Genomic DNA, 19,635 nt, shown 5'->3' on the forward strand with positions numbered 1-19,635 from the left:
TCTTTTATTTTTACTAGAGTAGAAAATAATTTTTGAAATTGAAAATAGTTTTTAAAAGCAAACTTAAATTTTTTTTGGGGGGTGGTAGGGGTGGGTGGGGGTCGAGGATAGGGGTGAAAAAATGAAATTTCAAAGTTAAAAATATTTTTTAAAAATAAACTCAATTTTTTTTAGGGGTTCAAATTAATATATGTACATAAATGTACAAAATTCTATATATACTAAGCCACAATGCAACTATCATTGTAACTATCTCGTTAGCTTTCAACCAAAAACTAGCAAGATTTTTAGTTAATTGTAACTATCTTGTTAGCTTTCAATCAAAAACTAACAAGATTTTTAGTTACATATTTATTATTTAGTTAAATAATAAATATGTCATTATATGAGCTATTTATTACTCATTCCTTTTGAATTTGTTAATCTGATTTTGATCTGACACAAAGTTTACGAAAGTAAATTAGATTTTGAGGAAAAGCATTAAGTGATACTTGAAGTTGTCCCAGATTTTCAAAAAGACACCTAACTTTGCGTACGTCCTATTACCCCACAAAACATTCAAAATCACAATAAATACACATTTTTTACACAATATTTCCACTTTGGACAAAAACATCCTTCGAATGTGCAATTTCTTAAAAACAAAAAGTCGGACCCATTATTGATGTATTGAAGGATGCTTTGGTAATTTCCTATGATGAATTCGTTTTGTGTGTTTCTTTTAAATTTCTTTTACTATACTAAATAATTGTATAAAATATTATAAATCACAATAATTATTTACTTAAATATTCAAAAGATATAAAAATATGTAAAAGATCTGATTAACTCTTCAAATTTTATCGATGACACATAAATTGGACAAATGAAATAATATATATTATTTGAAAATTACTTAGAAAGTACAATAATTGACAGTAATTAACAGTAGAATATTTTAAAGACAAATTTTTTTTGATTGAATCTCTAAATTTTATTAGTACCACATAAATTGAGAAAGAAGAAATAACCTTTATTATTTCAAAATTGCGTAAAAGATATTACAAATCATACAACAATAATTAGCAATTTAGAATGTTAAAAGACATAAAAATTTTTTTACCATAGTTAACAATAATTAAAAATAAACTATTTTAAATTAATATTAATGTTTGATTAACTCTTTAATTTTGTCTTTGTCACATAAATTGAAACAAAAAATGATACATATTGGGACCGTGCTAGCACGGGCTCCGTTGTCTAGTTTATCTTATATATACAAACTACAATGTAATTTATTGTCAATGAGGTTCGGGTGAATCCCTTCCTGCCCCTACATCTGCCATGGATTAGTGACTGTAGCCAAAAATTTCACAAAGGTTTTTAGTAAATTTTAATTCTTGTGTTATGCATAATTGAGAATCATATCAATTTTACGGGTCATGAATATTATATACTTTTTGCGTTATATTAAAACTTGCTATTGTTTTATTAATTGAATATTATGAATTACAATGTGACTCTAAGGGTGTGTTTGGTATGAAGGAGAGTAATTTTCATGAAAAATGTTTTCTTGAAAAATAAGTTGATTTCTTACTTATTTTCTAGTGTTTAGGAAGTAAAGCGAAAAAAAGTGTTTATCAAGAGCATATATATATAATCTAACAAAAAACTATAACTATAGGGATGAGATGGTCGGGGGTGGGCTGAGATGGTCAAGAAGTAGGGGTTGGGGGTGTTAGGTTGGTGGGAGGATACAATAAACATAGAATAAGAGAGAAAATATTTTACGAGAGAGTTCAATCCTCATTTTGAAGATACTTGTTTTACTAGAGAAAATATTTGTCCAATCAAATATGGAAAAAATAAGAATTTTCTTATGAAAAATATTTTCCTCCATATAACAAACAAACCCAGCTAGCGTTTGACCACATGTTATCAAATATTTTTAAAAAAAAATCATATTCGACTGACTGATGTTTGGATTGAAGTTTAAAAATGTGCTTGACTATAGTTTTTTTGAAATATATTTCACTTCGGGTTTTTTGGTTGAAAAAATATGAAACATGACATAGTGCCGAAGCTAGCTAAGATCCTCCCCCCTTCAAAATTTGATCTTTGAGTAGAAAAATAGTCCATGAATTGAGACAGAGTGGTTCCCTTTTCATACGCGTAAAGCTGAAAGTTAACAAAGTCTATAACTTGACTATAGCTTTTCCATAGTGCTTCGTAATGACTCTGAACTTCATCATCATCATCATACGGAGCTATGGAAGCAAACGAAATAATTAAGGTGAGTAGTGCTGAATAGCCTCAGGTTCACGTAAATAAAGTAACGTGACATGTGCCCTCAAACAAATATACATGTTTTGAAGTCTGGTGTTTTAAATGGGTGCTTAGATTCTCAACTGTAACACCACTCGATGCTCTACTTGGTTAGGTTATGTAAGTCCAAAAATTCATCATATACACCCAAACAAGTGATTCAGCAATAGGATGCTAAAGATAAAATTGAGAGGATCAGTATAAAAGCTATCGTCCTGTCAGATAAGGGAAAGGGAAAAAAACTTCAACATCAAAACTAATTCTATCATCTGAGGAGTATCAGAAAATGTCTAAATGAATCTAATTAAATCTGCAAGGTCCCCACCAACCCTCATCATTTAACAGCGACTGGGTTGGGTTAAAGAGAATAGGCTAATCAAACCCCACTTGCGGGTATGAATAACATAAGCTCTGTCAATAATGATAAGTTCAACACATTTATGGTATTCTTGACAATGTTTTGCCTCTACTCTTCCTTCTGCTTGGTACGACTCCTTCCACTTCTAATACCACTTGTGCACCTTCCAATAAACTTCAAAATCTCATCGATCAATATGACGGGTAATGCAACAGCCAGTACTAACAGCCACTCATTCAGGCTCAGTGGAACAATACCAAATATTTGAGCAAGGAAAGGCACGTAGAGGATCAAAAAGTGCAGCCCAAATGAGACCGACATGGCCAAAAGAAGCCATGGGTTGACCCATGGTGGCATTGACAAGAGGCTTCCATCTTCCGAAAGGGCATTAAGGGAGTTGAACATTTCAATTGCAACCAATACAGAGAGGGAAAGGGTCATGGCTTTGACCTTGCCTTCCACAAAGTAATCGCACGGGTTATCAAAACTGATCACTTCTGATCCCGCAGTGTATGGTGAGGCGGTGAAATTGTTCCAGGTTTTGCACTGACCCCAATTAGCAAGCTGGGAATAGGTGACAAGACTGTGGCCATCTTTACTTAAATCAATGCCAAGGAAAGAGTCATGAGTGAACCAGATGATAAAAACACCCACAGTTGCTACACCAACATACAACCCAATTACCTGCGTCAAGCATTTAGAAATGATGAGCATCAGGATTTCATTCTCACAAACAGAGGAAAATAAAATAAATAAATAAATAGAGTGCAAACCAGATAGCGAAATAAAATCCATGCACTGATCAATGAATCATCACTTCTCCTTGGTTGTTTCTTCATTATATCTTTGTCTGGTGGATTAAATCCCAATGCTGTAGCAGGGGGTCCATCAGTGACCAGATTGACCCACAGAAGCTGAACTGGAATAAGACCTTCAGGAATGCCTAGGGCAGCAGTAAGGAAAATAGAGGCGACCTCACCAATGTTGGAGGAAATCATGTACCTACAGCAAGATAAATCATCAATGAATGCACTTCTATAGTGATGCACTATCAGTGGTGGCATCATGCATTACACGGACTAAAGATATTAATTCAAAAAGTTCAATCAAGAGAACTAGATACTCCCTTTTTAAATAAATAATTACAAAGATAAAACATGGAACAGCTGCCACTAGAGTGTAGTCCAAAAGGGTGATAGCCAACTTATCCAAGTGAGTTAATTCAAGGATCTGGTCGCATGCAACTGAAAAAGAAGAACTAAAGCTTAATTCAAGTTCTCCACAACTAGGAATCATACTCAGTGAAAAGCTTTTCATTGATTATAGGGAAAAGGGTCTGATATACCCCTTAACTTTGTCATTTAGAGCTGATATACCCCTCGTTATGAAAGTGGCTCATATATACCCCCTACTTATACACAAATGCTCACATATACCCCTTTCCTCTAACGGAAATAGAAAAAAATTAATTTTAGATTAATTTTTATATAAAAAAATATAATCCCATATGAGTATATTTAATTCTCCTCAAACATTTTTTTACTTTTTTTGTTTTAATGACTAATTTAGATTTATTATTTTGATGGTCAAATTTATTTATGTTTCACTAATATTCTTGTAAAACTTATTATAGATGACCAAATTTGTTTTTTCAAATACAAAAATTAAATTACAATATAGACAAAAAATAATAATTTTAAATTATAATATAGCCACAAAAAAAATAGTTTTAAATTAAAAATAAAATAAGAATAAGAAACTCAAATAGTTATAATCAAAAAGTCAAAAAATAATTTATGTATGAAAAAGATTAAAATATATCTTGAACTTTGCTAGAAGAATCATCTATACCCCTAAATAATTTTTTAAGAAAATTAGAAGTCAAAAATATAAATTTAAAAGTAATTTTTTCACTTCCGTTAAATGAAGGGTATATGTGAGCTCATTTTATAACGGTAGGGGTATATGTGAGCCGTTTGTATAACGGATATATGAACCACTTTCATAATAAGGGGCATATTAGCTCCAAATGACAAAGTTGAGGGGTATATCAGACCCTTTTCCCTATAATCAATGAAAAGCTTTTCACTGAGTATGATTCCTAGTTGTGGAGAACTTGAATTAAGCTTTAGTTCTTCTTTTTCAGTTGCATGCGACCAGATCCTTGAATTAACTCACTTGGATAAGTTGGCTATCACCCTTTTGGACTACACTCTAGTGGCAGCTGTTCCATGTTTTATCTTTGTAATTATTTATTTAAAAAGGGAGTATCTAGTTCTCTTGATTGAACTTTTTGAATTAATATCTTTAGTCCGTGTAATGCATGATGCCACCACTGATAGTGCATCACTATAGAAGTGCATTCATTGATGATTTATCTTGCTGTAGGTACATGATTTCCTCCAACATTGGTGAGGTCGCCTCTATTTTCCTTACTGCTGCCCTAGGCATTCCTGAAGGTCTTATTCCAGTTCAGCTTCTGTGGGTCAATCTGGTCACTGATGGACCCCCTGCTACAGCATTGGGATTTAATCCACCAGACAAAGATATAATGAAGAAACAACCAAGGAGAAGTGATGATTCATTGATCAGTGCATGGATTTTATTTCGCTATCTGGTTTATATGATATCGTATCATATTCAATGAAAAGCTTTCCAATAGATTAATACACACACTAAAGTTGGTTGAATTGATTGTGGTGGTTTGCCTGGAAATAGCACATGGTTCTAAGGGACTATCAACCCAAAATGATAGAAATACAATAACATCCAATCAACAGTACCATCAATAGAAATATTGCCAACTGAAGGAGATGAGGGAGAAAATAAACCTGATGAAAGCCTTCATATTGTTATAAATGGACCTGCCTTCACCCACAGCAGCTACAATTGTACTAAAATTATCATCTGCCAAAACCATGTCAGATGCTTCCTTTGCCACCTGGGAGAAAAATCAACCATAAGTAACATGACATATATACACACATGTATCTATCCATCGGATCCATTTATCCCTAAACTCATCAAAATCTTCAGGAATTGTGTATCGAAAATGACATTTCAAATTGGTACAAGAATTTGATATAATAAAAGATCCTATTGCAGCAAACTGAAGATAAGTTTCTATTTGAAAGCACATCAACTGACAGAAAGTAGCCCAAAAGTAACATGTGCATATACAGTGATAAGTTAGCCTCAAACTGGGAGACACATCATTATACAGTCATCCAGGACAAGAGTTCAGGTGATCGCAAAAGGGTGTAGACATTGATGGGGCAGAGAGAAACTATACTTTATGCCTACCACTGTTAAATATATTATTACTGTTTGCTGTTAAATACTGCAGGGGATAGATTCTCTTAGATACATGTCTCCATTGATATTGCTCACAAATTCTAGTACTAGGAACATCATATTTTACCTCAGTTCCAGCGATTCCCATTGCAATCCCAATATCAGCCAATTTTAGAGCAGGTGCATCATTGACTCCATCCCCAGTCATTGCAACCACCTCACCATCATCTTTAAGCAATCTCACTATATCTTGTTTATGCCTTGGCTCAGCTCTGGAGAATAGGAGACCTCCACTTTGCCTTATATGTGCTTTGGGGTTTGCAAGCTCCATAAATTCTTTTCCAGTTAAGCTCCTCGAACTGATATCTTCATGGCTTCCAAAGACACCTATCTCACGGCAGATAGCTTCTGCTGTATTCTTGTTATCTCCAGTAATAACCATAACTCGAATGCCAGCTTCTCTGCAATCCTCAATTGCACCACGTACCTCTTTTCTAGGAGGATCCTTTGACAACATGACAAGTATATTCGTTCAATATCTTGATGCTCCCAACAGAGTAAGGTTTTAGCACAAAAATGAAACCAACAGTCAAGAGAAAGCAAGTTAACTAACTTACCCTTATCCCTGCCAAGCCAACAAATATGAGTTTACTCTCAATGGAAGGGTAATTAGCAGGATTGAGTAAAAGCTGATGAGCTGGATGGTCTTCATCACCATTATAGGTTGTGAATTCCTGTAGATCCTCCTTGTATGCAAAACCAAGGACACGTAATGCTTTCGAGGACATTTCATGAAGGCTTTGCAATATATGATTCCTGGAAGAACTATCCAATTCTACAACAGAACCGTCTTGCAGTTGCACATAGGAGCTTCTTTCCAACAGATTTTCAACCGCACCCTGAAAATGAAGCAACATATGAATCAAAAATATAAATGTTATTGAAGCATTGAGCTTCAAAAGCGTCAAGAACAATTAAACGGTGTAGGAAACCCGAAATGAATTAGAAAATCCAAGGAAATAAAGAGTCCACCTTCACAAGTAATGACTTTCTTCCAGAGGTGGAAGATGTTATGACACCCATGGATTTCCTATCACGATCAAATTCAAGAGTACCAATACGCTTTTCAATTTTGTTCCATGTGTAAGAGCAACCTACAATCAGCTAATAGAAGTTAGGCCACGTTGCATTGTAAACAAAGACCCATTATGTACATAATAGCAATAATAGAACAGGAACCACAACTTACGGAGGCCATCTTTGTCACTTGAAGAGGATATGGAGCTGACTCTGTCAGGAAGTCCCATTTTCTCGACCAGAACCTTAAATCAAATCAACAAACTCTAAATAAGTCACAGAAAAGCTTTAAGAAAGAGAAAAAAGTTTTTGAAGCATATAACTATATTAAGCAATGTAGATCCGGGATAATTTACTTAATTCATTTTTATGTTTGTGTTGGGAAGGGGAGGGTGGTGTGCAACATAAATTAAGTAGAGATATATACTAAATAATATCGAGGTCAGAAATCTAATGTTCAGTAAAAGATATTGATAAATCACGAATCCACATTCCAGACAAGGATAAATGACCATATCTATCTCATAAATAAAGTTTAGAGTAACTGAATACTAGTCTAGCATAATACACTCACATAGTGGATAGAGAGCACAGATACTAATCTGGTAAGAGTAAGAGAAGCAATCCAATTCAAATATAAAATCAGTACCTTTAGCGCTGCTTCAGTGGGAAGTCCGCTGGCAACATAGTGCTGCCCAGATTTTTCAACTCCAGAATCATTGCAGACAGCAGCAATTTTTGCTATCATTTCTAGGTTAGCGTCCATATGACCCATTGGCCAATCTTGTATCTTTCCATCAAAGGGATCATATGAGGTCCCTTCAACATTGAATGATCGCACTGTGTTAGCCTTGGCACCCAGAGCAACAAGCTTGGAAACAGCCATCTGATTAGTAGTCAATGTTCCTGTTTTGTCTGAGCAAATAACAGTTGTACAACCAAGAGTTTCTACACTAGGCAATTTTCGAACAAGTGCATTCTTAGCAGCCATCTTCCGTGTGCCAAGTGCCAAACAAGTTGTAATAACTGCTGGCAGACCTTCTGGAATGGCAGCAACTGCCAGTGCCACTGCAATTTCAAAATAATAAGTGCACTTCTCAAATGAAAACTTGAAATTCCTGGGCCACCCATCAACAATCTCCCAAGTGAGGAAATATTTGACGTTGATCAGCCAAACCAAAGCACAGATGATACCAATTATGACAGTCAAAGCTTCTCCAAACTCATTTAGCTTTTTCTTCAACGGAGTATCTTCCTCTTCTTGTGCTGCTTCATGAATCTGTGAGTGCACCTTCCCTATCTCGGTATCCATCCCTATTTGAGTTACCAAACAAATACAATTTCCATTCACCACAGTCGTTCCAGCAAACACCATACATTTCTTCCCTTGGATATCAACATCCTCCGCTACAGCTTTAGTGGTCTTACTAACTGCCTCACTCTCACCAGTCAGTGATCCCTGTTCAAGTCGGAGAGTCGAACTGATCAAACGCAGAACCCTCATATCAGCTGGTACTTTATCTCCAACTTTCAACTCAACAATATCCCCAGGTACAAGCTCTTTAGCAGGCAAACTAGAAATTCTTTTACCGTCACGTATAACACATGCAGTCTCTGACTGAATTTCCTTCAATGCCTCCAAAGCCTTTTCGGCATTACTCTCTTGCCAAACACCAACTGCGGCATTGACAATTAAGATTAAGAAAATCACTAAAGGCTCCACGAAAGCTGTGATCTCCTTCTCACCACCTTCCTCTCCATCTAACCAAGCCAAAACAAACGAAATCACCGCAGCACCAAGCAAAATCCTAACTAACGTATCATTAAACTGATCTAAAATCAACTTCAAAATCGACTGCCCTTCATGCTTCTCCAATTCATTAAAACCATAGATCTGCCTCCTTTTAACAACCTCATCCTCAGACAATCCATAATCTCTTTTCACCTCAAACTTCTCCTCACACTCCTTCACATCTTTCGACCACGCCGGAAACACCTCCTTATCCGACACACTCTTACCACCTAAATTCTCCCTTTTCCCATAATTTTCACCTCCTTTACCCATTTATAACCTCCAGAATCAGCCAAATCTAATAAAAAACCAGTCAAAATCTCCTAATATGATAAAAACTCTCCTGAAATGCAGTCAAAATCGAAAATCAGAAACAAAAACTCACGATCAAATGAATTTCACTGTTTCAAAGCTCAAAATAGGTCAAAAAACTAAGATCTACAACAATCGGAACTCCAACATAAGCTTCTAGATTTAGAAAACACAAATACATAATCAAAATAAATGATTAAGGAAGCGGAATTTACCAGAAAAGTGGAGATTCGTTCGTCGTGTTGGAGCCGAACTTTGGATAGTTATTGTGCGTCTCTCCCTCTATCTCTCTCTCTCTCGGGAAACTGTAGAGTGAGCGAATCGAAAAATAAAGAGATCTCTGCCTCTTTATTACTTTGTTATACAAACAAATAACAGAAATTAATTATAAAGTAAATAATCGGAAGAGGGTGAAAAAACGGAGAGGCTTATAGATCGGGCATCTGCGTACTTTCTCACTTTTAATGGACTCTCTATTATTCTATTCTTTATTTCAACCTTTTCTTTTTCTTCAGCTTTTTTATATTTCCAGGATAAATGGTCTAGAAAGCTCCGTCGTTTTGTAAATTGACTGTTTTGCCCTTTTTGATAGTAATTATTTAAAAGCAAAAATAATTCAGAATATTTCTTTATTAACATGGCAATATTTTGGAGAATTATTGTAACAATATACCCAATGTATTTTTACAATTGAAGTTTGAGGAAGATGAGACGTATTGGTTTGGACAGTTTATTTTCCTTTCCTGTCCAGTATTTTCAATCCAAGCCGAAATAGGAAAAGCCACAAGCATCACTAGGCCCTCCAATGTATTTTTACAATTGAAGTTTGAGGAAGATGAGACGTATTGGTTTGGACAGTTTATTTTCCTTTCCTGTCCAGTATTTTCAATCCAAGCCGAAATAGGAAAAGCCACAAGCATCACTAGGCCCTCCAATGTATTTTTACAAGTGAAGTTTAAAGAAGATGAGGCGTATTGATTTAGAAAGACTCTGAAGTGTAAGATAACGTTAGCATACGCACGAAAGAGAAAATATTGATATTTCATATTAAATTCACAACATGTTTGTTCTTATAAATTTGCCCAGGCTTCGATGATCAACCCCTGGCACATTTTGATTTAATAACATTTAATATTGAGAATAATACAACTTGTACAATTCATTGCTTTATTAGACATTTTTAATGATCTCAACAAATTAATTGCTTAATTGCATATAAATTTGGCTTTTGAATTCTCTTCCAATAAAAAAGGAAAATGATTAATCCATCATTTTTCAAGTGTTAAAGGGTTATTTTTGTCATTTCAAGTCATTTGGTAGGCAGGGCATTATCTTATATTAACCCATAAATGCTTCGACCCGTTACGGAATCGATTTAGGGGATAGTTGGTTTTGCCATCATAGCTCAACCAATAAGAATTCACCACGTATTAAGTCCTGATGTTTACGACTTCTAAGATGACGTGTCAAGTTTCTATTGGATGCTGATATCTGGATGGAATTGTGGTAGGACAGTGGATCAACTACTCTAGGTTTAAGTTAATCTTTTTTTGAATTAATCTTAATTAATCATATTAAATGAAAAGAGAAATTTCTAGGTGCTTACCTTGTGCTAAAGAAAAGGGTTTAGAATAATACAAAGAGTGATGCCTAGGGATACAGCATATTCCCTTCTTTGTATACTTTTACTAGGTGTATTTTATAATATTATTACTTTATTTTATTTTGAATCTATGGTAGGTCTCCTTTGTTTTAGGAAGTTTATATAATGTTTATTCATTAATAATTAAAATGGGGAGAAATAAAATTTACTTGTAAATTCGTAAGAGTGATTGAGTTGGTTGAGCATGTAATCTCCTAAATAAGGGATTTTAGGTTTGAAATTCTACGTGTTTTCTTGATCGAGCTCGTCACACAAAACTTACCTACTATGACTTACATATCGTGTGTGATTTGCAGGCTATTACATTGAATAAAGCTTTACCTTAGCTTGTATGCACTCAAAGAATGACATATATGGATTCCCTTATCAGTATTACTTTTTTTTGTAAGATCATTTAAATTTCGGATAAGAGTAATTATATGGTATACTAAATTGTTACCAAAGGTTGGGGTGGGGGATCATGTTTGAAATCTGCATGTTTTTCCGGTCGAGTCACCACATTAAATTTTCCAAGTACGATTTATCTATCTTGTGTAGCGAGCTATTACATTGAAACAAGTTGTACCTTGTATGCACCCGAAGAATGACGTTTTACTATTAGGTCATTTAAATTTTGGATACATTAATTATATGGTATACTAAATTATTACCAAATGAGGGTTTTAAGTTACAAATTTTACGTATTTTTCAATCAAGTTCGTCATATAAAATTTTCTTAAATACGATTTATCTATTTTATATAATTTATGGACTATTATATTAAATAAGATTTACCTTGTCTTGTATGCATCTGAAGAATAATAATTGTGGGCCCCTTATCAACAATAATCTTTTTTTACGGTTAGATCATTTAAATTTTGAACAAGAGTAATTATATGGTATACTAAAGTGTTGTTAGTAATTAATTTGTTGGATCCAACTAATTACACTAATCTATGCTGCTATGGTTATGATCATCAATCAACATTATATAGTCATACAATATCGGATTAATGCAATTACTTACTGTAGATTTTTGAATAACAAATAGCGTCAAAATATTTTGATAATATAAGTATTAAGTACTCTCTTTATGTGTCAAAATTCACATGGCATCGTTTGGATTTTGGGAATATCATTTTTTACTATATGTTAGTCTAAATATTTTGAATTATTACTAGTTATTATAGGTTATAAGATTTTTTTTCTATAGTTTATTAATAAGTAAATTTTACTTCAAAAAATTTAAAGATTTTATGTTTGAATTCATAATCAAAATTAAATGATTCGACTCTCGAAATTGGAATAATGTCACATAAATTGGAATGACATTGAGTATTAACAAATATTCAGTACACCTCAATTTATATACGTGGTGATAATTAATTTAACGTGAGTTTAAAAGGGAAAAAAATAAATTTGTGCTCTATAATAAATTATAGATTGTTGTGCAGTTAAACATTATCTTCTTTAAGGTTAAAATGAAAATTTTAATGTTAAATTAATTACACATATAAAAGTAAGATAGTTTTTTTTTAAATAGAGTAAAAGAAAAGTATAACGATAAGTTGGAGATATGGAGACAGACCTTATAGTCTAAATGATTCAAGTTGAGCAGGACTAAGACAAAGTACTTTGAGTTCAAGTTCAATGCTGTAACTCATGAGGTGGATGTGTATGTGAGGATTGATACACAAGTCATCTCCAAGAGAGGTAATTTCAAGTATCTAGGATAATCAGATTATAAGGTAATGTGGAGATTGAAGATGATGTTACACGTTATATTAGAGCAAGGGTGGATGGACTGAAGGCTCACTTTCGATGTCTTGTGTGGTAAAACTGTGTCACCAAGTCTTTAAAGGTATGTTTATAAAGCGGTTGTTAGACCAACTGTGTTGTATAAGGAGAAATGTAAGCACGTCAAGAACTCGCATGTCAAAAGATGAAAATAGAGAAAATATGAATATTGAGATGGATGTGTCGATATAATAGTTGAGATAGAATTAGGAATGAAGATATCTAGAATAAGGTAGAACTGATCTTCGTGGTGAATAAGATACAAGAGGCGTGGCTAAGATAGTTAATTATATGTGAAGAGGAGATGTGCATGCATATGCATTATGCCCCAATGAGAAGATTTTGTTATACCCCAGCAGACTTTATAACAAGTACTCTTATGCTACCCTATTCTTTGATTTTGTTCTTATACTTAGTGTTTTACCTTTATCTTGTCTTGCTTTGTTATTGTATTAATTATTTGTTATTGTTGTTCTTTTCTCTATTATTTTATATATGATTTTTTTATTATTGTATTTTTTTTCTTACTATTTTGGGTATGCAATTACTTGAGTCGAGGATTTATCTGAAACAGATTCTCTATTTTCATAAGTCAGGAGTAAGACTACGTACATATCACCTTCATCAAACCCTACTGAAATTTAACTGATTATGTTATTATTATTGTAGACTAAAAGAAGAATATGACATATAAATTTAACAGGAACAAATATACATTAGGAAATAAAGTTATGTAAAATTACATTAGATTAATCCACATGGTCTTTTAAAGATTTTTTTTATTACGTTAGGAATTCAAGAAAAGAGAGTAAAATAATTGGAAGTGCATCTAGATTAGAAAATTTCAACTATACTATATTGTAAGTTGGTAAAATATGAATAATTGAGCTACTCAATTATTATATCAACTAGGGAAAACATATTAGGGGTCCATTGTACATCTAGATCGTACAGATACTGAAACAAGCACAAGACAAATTAATAATTTATTGAAGTTCGAAATTCATATTGTCCTCTATGAAAAATTATAAAAGAGAGGGTATTTTTGGTACAGTAGTATAAACAAAGAAGTATCCATGGAGTACAGTACAGCTCATAAGATCATTGCTTCAAGTTGTATAAATTACATTTATTTACCCCGTGAATTATAATTAACCTAATTACTTTGTAAAAAAATAATTAAAATAGCTAAACAGATGAAGAATAATTCTTCGTAATAGAAAATTAGAGTTTGAAATATTATTTTGAGTAAAATCTTCTTTCTTTGAAAAAAATGAATTTTTTTTATACAATAATAATAACATATTCAATATAATCTCAAGTGGGATCTAAAAAAAATAAAGTGTACATAAACCTTATATCTTTACCTCGTAAAAATAGAAAAATTATTTCTGATAAACCCTTCCTCTAAGCAAACACTTTTTGTAAAGAATGAGAGCATATACTTAGTGGGTCATTTTGGAATAAGATTGTCAAAAAGTGTATAAATTAATGCTACAAACCTAAGTTGACATTGACAATAATGTGCCCAACAAAAACAAGAGAAGAATCTTTAACTCCAACATATTATTATGTTTTACTTATTTTATTATGATGGGGATGTGATGGTGATTTGTTAATTATCTATGATATTGTCAATATATAAATGAAATACAATCTACAAGTGGTGGAGTATATATTTGTGTACTTGTTATAAAGTCTGATGAAAGATGATGCAAGTAAATTCCTGGAAAATTAAAAGTAGTTGATTATTCAAATGATCGTTTACTAATGATAAATTATATAATAAATGTTTTCTCTTTATTTTCTCGTAGAAAAAGTCTTTTTTTCCCTATAGATATCATACCAGAATTTCTGGTGAAGTGACATTGACTCTATTTTTGGATTTCTCAACTTCTTAATTGATAATTTTTTTGAAAGATAATTTCAAAAATAATTGTAGTTTGAACTTAATTAGAGATCTATAACTATAGTTTGCTTGATTACAACTCATTGCTACATGTTAGAACCAAATATATTTTTGAACCACCAAAGAAGTGGCATTTGATAATTGTGACTTTTTGGGTGTGTTTGGTATGAATCAATTTTCTCATGTTTGGTTGGGTTAAATGTTTTCCAAATCAACTCATTTTCCTCAAATTTAAGAAAAATGACTTCCTTTCAAAACTTAAGGAAAACATTTTCCAAAACTCTCTTCCAACTTTCAATTAAAAAAAAAATTGTTGAAAAAATCAATTTATTTGGTCCCTACCCTCAAATCAGCCCCCCAATCACCCCAAAAAAATAAAATAAATTAAAGTTTGTTTTTAAACTCAATTGTGACTTTTTATCGTATGCATTTTGTCCCATTACACTTTTCAGAATTTCTCATCTTACTCGAAAATGACTCAACCATGAGTCCCAAAAAGCTTATTTGGCTGTTCTTCACCAGTGAATATAATCAATTAGTTTTTATTTTTTCTGTTGCCTTTTTGTTTGTAATACTAAAATAGTTTTCGAAGCTTTGGTGCTGCAGTTTTTATTAGTTTAATAATCATTCAATATTCAAAATTTATTAGTCCGACTAATTTAAATTCGCATACATAGATATTATTTCTATTTTTGTAGGATTAAAAGATTATTTTCGATAAACCATAGAATATATATAAATTTATTTCTATTTTTATGGAATCGAAAGATTATTTTTGAAAAATCACCGACTCATCAATAAACGTTTGCAAAAGGATTAATAAGTCTTAAATAAGAAGCAATGCCTTGAGTACTAAATTTACTAGCTTTCGAATATTCATTATTGTATTTGTTAGCTGTATGAACACTTCCTTTCCTTACGTGAATTATTTTATGGAATATTTTTATGACCTATATAATTAGTCAATTTTCCAATATATGTTTAACTATAATATAGAGATGTTTGGCAACGTATTTGATGAAATAGGCAAGTTGAAAATTTCCTCTACGATGAAATAACTTGTTATAATAACAGTCATGACAATTTTGATGTGGACATCTAACCAAATTAAATACGTGACACTATGGGCAAGTTTGACATGAAGGAATTCTTTTTTTACAAAAAGTAAGTGAGTTTTCAGTCATAATTAAAGAGGTACTTATTACATTTTTTTATAAATTGGGTTAATTTTGTAACAACAAAAGCATGATTGACCTAACTTTAAACAATGGGCAAAATGGATCATTTAATAAACCCCATAGACAATTTTAGACCTATTCCTATTTTAATATGTAAGTTTATATCAGTCAAGACATCTAATCAGAATAATAGTTTCTTATTAGATAAAATAATCAGAATTTAAATAATCTATTATGAATTATTAAATTGGATGTAAATGCAGACTTGAAGTAGTTAAAATCATTGCTAAGTAATAATATCTTGGAATGTGAAAAGCAAAATGACTAGTTGATATGCTTGCTTATCTTTAAAAATTATTTTAATGATAGTGATGAGTGATTATGTCACTATCTTAATTACTACGCTCCTTGTAATTATCTTGAGATCTTAGTAGTTAAAACTTAATTATTATCAAAATTTCAGCGAAGCAATTAACTATGAAATCCTAATTGATAAAAATTGCATGGAGTAATAAAGAAAAGGAAAAGAATTGCATAATCAGAGTTTGGTGCTTATTGCATGAGAGACAACTACGTACATATTGGGGCGTTCGGATTGGATTGGATTGGATTTCTTAAGTTTGGTTTTAAATTTTTGATTTTGACTTTTGAGCATTTAAGACATACAATAACAATGAAAACACTAATTCACATAACAGTTTGCTCCTTAGAATGTATAACTTTCTGTTGTTAATCAAGATTGAGTCTTGAGGTCACCTTACTGCTCATGTCATGCAATACCATATTAGACTCAATACTATAATGGGTAGGACAACGGGATATTAATCTATTGAGCTTTGAAATTAGACTTATTAGCATTACGTACATATGATATGAGCAAGGCTAAATAGGACATAAGTAAATTGGATTTTCAAATTCAAACATCCCTAATACTAAATCTGATATGCAATCCGAAATTCATAAATTTTTCAAAAATAAAATCCAAAACCCAATTCATAATAAACTTGGCAGACTTGCTTGTCCTTGAGAAGACAAGTTAAAAGATGCTTCAAGAATCTCTTTCTCATCTCACTCCACTTTAGTCATGTTTGAAGTTTCAATAAAGTCATTCTGGTAATAAGAAAGTACTCTATTCATAGTAATAGTTCAAAATATCTTATATGATCTAGTACACATTCGTCCTACATGGCACGAGGTATTCGAAAGCTAAATAATGGAAGTTCCAAATTATGACATTGGAAGTATTCATGACGTTAAAGTTTCACTTGCCTTATTCATAATAGAAGTTATGAAAATTCAAAGGAGCATTTTTATAACTTCTATTATGAATGTTTGAAGTTTTACTCGAAATGGATAAAGTTACAATTTCCCCCTTAAACTATTGGGTACAAATTAAATGACGACCCCAAAAACGACTTGGGGGTGGGGCAAAAGGTGTCATTACACTAGTAAATTTGATTTGGGCTTTTGCATTAAGTGGGCTACAATAATAGATTCTAAGAGTCAAAGCCTATTTTTGTGGACCATTCACGTCCTTTCCTCCCTTTGTGGTCAAAAGCCACACTCTAAAAGGGCAAAACAACAACAACAACAACAAGAAAGGTAGAAAAAGTAGTTCAAGTTGGAGCACTTCTTGTTTTAAAGATTTGGAATTGGTGTCCTTTGTTCTTTGCTTTGCAGCCGTTCAAATAGATTATTATTTGAGGAGAGTATATAAGTAGTCATCGTGGTAAAATAATCACAATTGGATTACCACGTAAAATTAAAAGACATATAATTATAGTCAAAATGTAGCGTGTGTGTAGATATATACAATATACACTTCGTATACATGTATGCATAGTGTGTATATATGTAGATATACTTTCCATATAATAGTGCTATTTTCGTTCAGATTTATGAAAATCAACGACACTTTTGCTTCATTACGAGATGTAGTAATATTTGGCTTCAAAACATACATTCTATTCAAAACATAGCGACATTTACTATATCCATGTGAATAATTAAAAAAAAATACATTCTATTCACACGCATAATAAATATATAATATCTTTACCTAACTAAAATCATGTGAATGTAGATAAGATCAATTTACATACACTTTACAATCATCACTAAACCACCACACATACATGATACGACGTACATGCATACAACATATATACACTTCAAATATACGATAGACGATCGATGAAATGTGTGCGGCCTATTGTAGCATGGAACGATTGTCTTTCCGTCTTATCTCGATATTCAAAAGACATAATACATAAATATGACCCTTAACTTGGTGTCAGCTGACAACTATGACCTTTAACTTTGGATGTGCACAAGTAGGCACTTAAACTTGTATAAAATTGAACAAATAGACACATTCATCCTACATGGAACCATACATGACAATTTTGTGTCCTACGTGACGTCCTATGTGTATTATGCCATGTAGGACAAGTGTGTCTACTTGTTTAATTTTATACAAGTTTAAGTGTCTACTTGTGCACATCCAAAGTTAAAGGTCATAGTTGTCAGCTGACGCCAAGTTAAGGGTCATGTTTATGTATTATACCTATTCAGAATGACTTTGTTTGGCTTTCAATTTCTTTGTTGTTCTATAGTTTATAATGGTGGTAGAAGCATTGGATATAGACGTAAAGTGAAATAGTAGCTATGAAGTATTTATTTATTTATTATTTCTATTATATAGAAAGGTGAAGACGACCAGGACCATCAAGGGTACTTTTGTCAATTTAATAAAATTCCAAGCTTAATTTAATTGTACATTTTGCACTGAGAGTATTGAACATTCCAAAAAAACCAGCCAAAAGTTATGTAATTCCCACTTTATCCACCATTAAATTGTTGATTTCCATTGTCACACGTGTACAACACATTGGGAGGAGTAAAAGAAATTAATGCAAAGTTAAAACATGGACCCCATTTTTGACTCACTTCAAATGTGTATGCATTCAAGACCACACATTTTTTTTAAAATAAATAAATAATTAATTTGAGTTCATATTTATTTTTGAATGTACTTACTACTTTTAATGAGATTTTTTTTCATATTCAAAATTTTAATTCGAGGCCTATTAATCATTTTCTTTCTTAATCTGGTTCGGTCATGAAAATATAGTTTTTATTTTATTAAAAAATGTATAATTAAAGTCGTGTTTGGTTAAATTTTATATAAAAATATAAATATATTTTTCTAAAATGCATAATACATAAATATGTCATTTAATTTGGTTTCATTTGACATCAGTGTCCTCCAATTTTGGATGTGCATAGTAGACACAAAAATTGTATAGAAATGAACAAGTAGACACATGTGTCCTACTTGACGTCCTACGCGGCGATATAATTCATGTCCTATGCGACATTCTATGTGGCGTCTTACGTGAATTATGTCTCGTAGGACACGTTTGTCTACTTGTTCAACTTTATATTTCTATCTATTTTTATTATATTCTATAGAAGAGTGAAGACGACCAGGGGCACTTTTGTTATTTTACCAAAATTATCAGCTTAAAACAATTGTACTTTCTGTAGGAAAATTATTGAATTTCCCAAATACCCAACCAAATTGCTATTATTATGATAGCCACGTGTACTTTCTATCATGAAAAGCATAAAAAATATCATAAGTAGCCGTACAATCTAAAAATGGTGGGACCCATTTATTAAATCAATTTATATTTCATTAACACCTTTACTTTTTGCACTAAAATAAATATAAAAACAAACAAACATGATTTAAAATGTATTAAAAAATAAAAATATTTACATAAAAATAAAAATTAATAAATAAAATTAAACTAAGACTCTCACTAAATTTTAAAATAAATAGTTTTAAAATTTTGCGAATCAAATATTAAAGAGAAATAATAAGTATTTTTCGTGTTCAATTTACGTACATTAATGATAAGAATATTTTGATAATAGAATATTTTAAATTTTAAGATTAATCAGATT

The 19,635-nt window shown here is 31.9% G+C and overlaps 1 protein-coding gene across 1 annotated transcript; it reads right to left on the minus strand.

Annotated features, from left to right (window-relative positions):
• Nucleotides 1-2,472: 2,472 nt before the first annotated feature.
• On the minus strand, nt 2,473-9,629 carry LOC102605714 (calcium-transporting ATPase 4, endoplasmic reticulum-type-like). The gene is made up of 9 exons (XM_006363281.2): nt 9,353-9,629; nt 7,683-9,168; nt 7,206-7,278; nt 6,989-7,110; nt 6,574-6,855; nt 6,084-6,461; nt 5,494-5,603; nt 3,436-3,664; nt 2,473-3,346 (listed from the first exon to the last, which is right to left on the minus strand). Exons 2-9 carry the CDS (start codon nt 9,096-9,098, stop codon nt 2,771-2,773), a joined length of 3,186 nt encoding a protein of 1,061 aa, XP_006363343.1. The 5' UTR covers nt 9,099-9,168; nt 9,353-9,629; the 3' UTR covers nt 2,473-2,770.
• Nucleotides 9,630-19,635: the final 10,006 nt, after the last annotated feature.

The sequence above is a fragment of the Solanum tuberosum genome, unplaced genomic scaffold (genome assembly GCF_000226075.1).
Source record: "Solanum tuberosum cultivar DM 1-3 516 R44 unplaced genomic scaffold, SolTub_3.0 scf00433, whole genome shotgun sequence".
NCBI classification, from domain to species: Eukaryota; Viridiplantae; Streptophyta; class Magnoliopsida; order Solanales; family Solanaceae; genus Solanum; species Solanum tuberosum.

Excerpts from the sequence above, each read along its gene's own strand:
- LOC102605714 (XM_006363281.2), bottom strand. The coding sequence starts at position 9,098 with ATGGGTAAAGGAGGTGAAAATTATGGGAAAAGGGAGAATTTAGGTGGT. Across the intron at positions 5,604-6,083 it reads TGGGAATCGCTGGAACTGAG|GTGGCAAAGGAAGCATCTGA; the intron begins GTAAAATATGAT and ends TTTTTCTCCCAG. Across the intron at positions 3,347-3,435 it reads GGATTTTATTTCGCTATCTG|GTAATTGGGTTGTATGTTGG; the intron begins GTTTGCACTCTA and ends TGCTTGACGCAG.